The sequence below is a fragment of the Gavialis gangeticus genome, unplaced genomic scaffold, assembly GCF_001723915.1.
Source record: "Gavialis gangeticus isolate Ggan-Ray unplaced genomic scaffold, GavGan_comp1, whole genome shotgun sequence".
In the NCBI taxonomy this organism is placed as follows: Eukaryota; Metazoa; Chordata; order Crocodylia; family Gavialidae; genus Gavialis; species Gavialis gangeticus.
The window spans coordinates 17,777,587-17,783,005 of NW_017729034.1; the positions used below are offsets into that span (position 1 = coordinate 17,777,587).

The 5,419-nt window shown below is 46.8% G+C and overlaps 1 protein-coding gene across 1 annotated transcript in view; it reads left to right on the plus strand.

The window, feature by feature from the left end:
- Nucleotides 1-946: 946 nt before the first annotated feature.
- ACRBP (acrosin binding protein) overlaps nucleotides 947-5,419 on the plus strand; it is a 15,793-nt gene continuing 11,320 nt past the window's right edge. Inside the window, exons 1-2 of the mRNA XM_019527704.1 lie at nucleotides 947-1,033; nucleotides 1,811-2,023. Coding sequence (XP_019383249.1) covers nucleotides 994-1,033; nucleotides 1,811-2,023 — 253 coding nt within the window. The 5' untranslated portion in view covers nucleotides 947-993. The remainder of the gene's footprint in view (nucleotides 1,034-1,810; nucleotides 2,024-5,419) is intronic.

Below are 5,419 nucleotides of genomic sequence, written 5' to 3' on the forward strand. Positions count from 1 at the left end.
TATGGGGTGTGTACCCCTGATGGCTGGATGCAGAGCTGGGGTGGGGGGTGGGCACAGCTGAACACAGAGCAGCAGCAGCTGCTGCATGCGAGCTTTCCCCATCACCCGTGTCTGGCTGGGTGGACAGTGCCTGCATAGCAGTGCAGGATGGTGCATGGTGGCACTCCATCCCCACCCACCCACGCATATCCCCTCAGGCCTTCTCAAGTACCCCCCAGGGGTATGCATACTTCCGGCTGACAACCCCTGTTCTGGGATGTGGATGTTTGGACGTTTCGTGGATTCAGCTTTGGAACATGGGTGCAGGCTGGAGAGATTGGAGCATCCTCTTGACTGCTTACCAAACCAACTCATCTCAATGCCGTTCGCTCACAATCCTCCCCAGATCTCAGCTGCTTCTGTTTGCACCCTTCCTTTTCAACCCTCTTCCCCCCAGATGCTTTCACCTGCTTCTCTTTTCACCTACCTATATCCCTCTGTGCTGGCTTTTGCTACTCAGCCCTCATGAAGTATGTCTTGCATTTGAAAACTTGTCTAACCCTATCCCAGCTATAAAGTTGGCCCAATAAAAGATATCACTCCAAGTAATCCTTGACTCTCACATAATTTTTGGACCTTTGTGGCTACAGCATCACTCTAACACTACTGCATCCCTCTCTTCACTTTCCTTTCAGCTCCCACTCTTCCCCTGAATTCTCCTAGTCTCTCATCCCCCGGTGCGTTCCAGCCTTTTTTGCCAATCATCAGCTCCTCCGTTTTTTTTTCATCTCCCATCCTTCATGACCTGCTCTGTGTCTCTGAGTCTTCCTTTCTCCTTGATCCCTTTGCCTTTCTCCTCTCCTTGACCACCCCCCCCCACACACACACCCGCTGGGCATGTCCCCAAGGCTCCGACTGTGAGGTCGACTGTGAGGTCACAGTGTTCTCTTTCCGTATTGCCCTTTGAAATAGGAGCTGTTGGTGTGGGTTGGAGACTTGCCTTAAAGTGGAAAAATGATGGAGCTCCATTTTCTGCCCTATGCTCTCCTGGTGGGTGAGTAACCTGCAGGCACCCTTCACCCCTCTCCTGATCAGGTTGCCCCATCCCTGTCAGGGGCCACTTCAAACCCCTGAAGCCACGAGCTGTGGTGCTGTACGTATATTAGATACTTAAAAGGATGTATCTGGCCATCTTTCCTCAAAGGGATTAGACTCCTGGAAAGCCCCTTCCCCAAGCAAGCACACCTCCTAGGCCCCTTGCTCTTCCAAAACATCCTCCAGCCCTAAACACTAGGTGGCCCCATTCCCATACACTTCACCTTTAGTTCTTTTGTTAGGAAGCCTAGGAGCTCTCAGGAAGGGACTGTGGCTTGAGAACAAGCAGGAAATGCTACAAAGGTCAAAGCCCTTGTTGTTAAGCATGAGCCCTGAGAGCTGTAGGGGCCAAACACGTACCAGGCACAGCTAATGATAATTGTGCTAAAGGCACTGGCTGACTTGGGGAGATGGAGGCATGGTATTGAGGCTTTCACTCTAGGGCCCTGGTACCAGGTCTGCTGGATTGGCTGGCTCAGTTTGTTCACAGATGCACGCAGATCCAAAGGAAATGGGGTGGCTCTGGAGATCTGTGGAAAAACCTCTTATCTCTGATGTACAGTTCTACTGTGGTCTGGCCAATGTGGAGGACAGGTGGGAATTTCAGGCCAGATGGGTCTATTGGCCCAAGCTACTTGCTGAGGAAGCAAAGGGGAATGACAGGTTTACAAGCTACTTTTTTATTTCCCTTACTGGGCCTGATGGCTTTCTTCTCCTTGTCCTGCCTTCTTCACAGCTTTTCTGCACTCGCTGGTGCTGCCTCTCTGTGGCAAGTCACCCCCAGCTCCAGGTACCCCACTGTCTGACAGCGAGTACCAGGTCTTTTTCTCTGCCCTGCTATCCTCCCAGAAGGCTAATATGTTCTGTCAGATCCGACGCACTCAAGGATGCTACGATCCCAATATCATCTGGCTGGACCAGCACGAGAACCACGGCTGGATCCCAGAGGGTACAGAGACGTTGGGTGGGCGAGGGTGAGGTGTGTCATCAGTTCTGTGCTAAGAGCACCCCAGTGCCTAGAGCAGCAGTTCTCAACCTTTCTAGACTCAAGGCACCCCTTGGAAAATGCCAGCTTTTATTTTTCACTCATTTTTTGACTATGGAAAAATAATAGAGCAATTCTTCTGTTGCAAACAACTCAGAAAAATCACAACAGGTCAGAGTGTTTTTGTCTATGGATTTGTATGTGAAATCTCTGGTTTGAACTTGTGAATCATGTGTAGGTGTTTACATACCTAACAGTGCTAATATTGCACAGCACCCCACAGCACCTTTCACAGGATATCACAGTACCCAAATGTGCTGCAGCACCCTTGTTGAGAATCACTGCCCAAGAAACTCACCACAGCTCCTGCCAGTATGGATCAGAGGAAGGAGCTATTCCTGCTCTGAGTGCTTCAGTATAACCCTGCATTTTTGCTATTACAGCTCCTGAAATTTGCCAAGCTCCTCTTGGGAACACCTCAGTTGCTGTCTACCAACATCTTGGGTTCCTGATTACATAGACTGTCACATGTCTTTGGGAAGCCCCATTTGATATGTTTCTTCCCTGTGGCTCAGACTTTATTTCAATTAACTATGAACTTAGTAGGCAATTTAATAGTATTTGCTAGTTCTAACTGTGTATGCCTCAATGTGGTGGAACTCCTTCTCGCAAGGACAATATTTTTTGTTTGACCTTAGGAAACCATAGCTGCAGTGGTAAAATTATCCTTATCTTATTGCTGTGTACACAGGCTTGGTGCTGCTCTTTATATACATTAGGAATCGTCTGAACCCTGGCTATTCTAGCTGGTGTTCAGGGAGCTCCTTGGGCCTTTTGTCACAGCACTGTCACTGCTGTTTAACTTGTTCTGTCTCTTTTTCCACTGCTGCTGGCTTCAAAAGTTTGTTTGCCCTTCGGACAATTAGGTTTAGTGTGAAACAAGAGGACTAAAGGGGCTGATGTCCATGCCTTCTGTTGCTATAGCTCTCCAGTTGAGCAGAACTGTCCCTATCTGTGGCTTGATTACCTCACTGTCCTGTTTTCAGTAGTTTCTTGACAATTTTGACAGCTGTGTCTGCTTTGCTGTTGGCCCAGCTGTGGTGGTGTCCGGATGTGATACATTGGCATTCTGCTGATGCAGCAAAATAAGCAAAATTCTGGCAGGCAATCTAAAGTCCATTATCTGTAATAGCAGCCTTGAGAATGCAGTGCCAGGCATTTGTTTAGCAGTGTTCGAAATCATGTCCAATTGGATGTAGGTTTGTGGGATGACAAGGGGCCTTTTCTCAAAGCTGTTACAGCAGTCACATTTTCTACTGCACAGATATTCTGTGGAGCTGACTGATGGCAGGAAATATACAAAAAAATAAAAAGAAATCAAAGTTAGTTGCATTTCTGACCACTACTTGAGTGGCTGGTTGCTGCTAGCCAGGAAAACAGGGATTTTTTTTCAATAGAAAACCTGGGCTTTTTTGTTTTGCAGCCCACTAAGTTAGTTTTGCATTTTGTGACCTTAGTGTGGGTGATGAGGTGTTATCTGAGAGCATGTCATCCTCACTCCTCCCTTGGTATGCATTAGAGGGATGTTTCTGTTACTGATGCATTCTCTTGAAAACAAATTATTTTTTTCTTGTAAAGCCACATATAGCATCACTTCTAGACATTCTAATTTTTCCTGTTTTGTGCCACACTGTATTGCTTGTTCTTGCCCTTCATTGAATCATGTTCTTCTATTCTTGCTTTTTGTCTCTGCCTTTTATTTTGTGCATGCTGATGCTTTGGTCATTCCTAATGCCTTCAGTTTTTGTGGTCATTTCTTTGCTTCTTCTCTCAGCAGCACATATCATGAGCCTGATTAAGGTCTAACTCAAAGATATAGAAGTACATATCCTCTGCTTCAAGCATCTTGCTAGAAACAAAAACAACTTCTAATGAAATACTGTGCAAGTGAACCATATTGACTGGGGCAACCTATTGCATATCACTCTGTTGCTTCCATTTGAGTCTGAGCATGTGTTGTGGGAATATACTGCTCATATTTTATATTTTGCTTAGGCAGAAGGTATTTTTCTAAGCCATCTACTTATATCTTCTCTTTCTGCATCTGTTAGCTGTTAAGTGCTGATAAATTTGGGGAATTCGCATCCCCCAATTACATGGGGAAGCATACTGGTTTAATGCTACTACTCTAACTCCCTGTATGGACATTCTTATTCTGGGATGACTTCTTTTGCTGTGTTAGTTTATACCACCTCCAAAGTGGCATAATATGAAAACATAAAAGGCATTTTTATTCTGAAATACTAGGGTCCATGTGGGGAGTTACCCCCGCATAATCAGACTACGGCAATTAAGCTGTAAAATTCTCTGTGTCAAAAAGCCCTAATATTTAGGCAGTATTAGGAAATATTTAGCTAGTGTGCTATTCAGTACAGCGACCTTAATCACCAGCCTCTCTGTCCAGTCTTGCAGCCACCACAGAGTTTGTTCTGAAGAAGCTCCAGTTCTCACAGATATCTTTGCACACTTGCAAAACAGTAGAGGCTGAGGAAGTTGCTCACAGCCATTGCCAAAGTGCCTTGATGCCTCTGGTCAGCAGCAATAGAGAATTGAAGCCATGAAAAGTGTTTTACTTGTGAGACTAGCTTGAGGTGTGCACCTAAGAAGCCTTTTCTGATACGCATGAGATGTTCTTGGTCCTACAACAATTCCAGAACAATGTTGTATATTGAACTTGAGCACAACTTGCAGGCACTTCCTTTAGGAACTGTTTATCTCCTTTGGCAGAGCATGCCATAACGGTGCCTATCAGCAGCCCTTCAACCAAGCTAAACTGTGTCACCACATCTCATGATTTTTCCCCGAGTGAGGATTCCAGCCGGGGCAACAGCCGGTCTGGGGATGAAATAAGAGAAGCTCCATATGCAGGAGGATTCCAGCCCTGCCTGAGGGAAGTCCCCTCTTATTGCCTTCCTCATTTTGCCTGCTTCCTGTGGTACAGCAGCCCTCCAGGGATGCTGCAGAAGGTGGGCAGAGCTCCCTCCAGGAGATGCTACTGTTGTCACAGAAGGAGAAGGGGGGAAAGGCTGAAGCATAGAGCCCAGCAAGCCTCTTCCTCTTCTGTTTCATAGTTTCATAGTTTCTAGGGTCAGAAGAGACCTGAGCAGATCATCTAGTCCGACCCCCTGCCATGGCAGGAAAGAGTACTGGGGTCAAATGACCCCAGCAAGGTGGTCATCCAACCTCCTCTTAAAAACCCCCAGGGTGGGAGCCTGCACCACCTCACTTGGAAGCTGGTTCCAGACCCTAGCCGCCCTGACCGTGAAGTAGCGCCTCCTGATGTCCAACTTAAACCTTCCC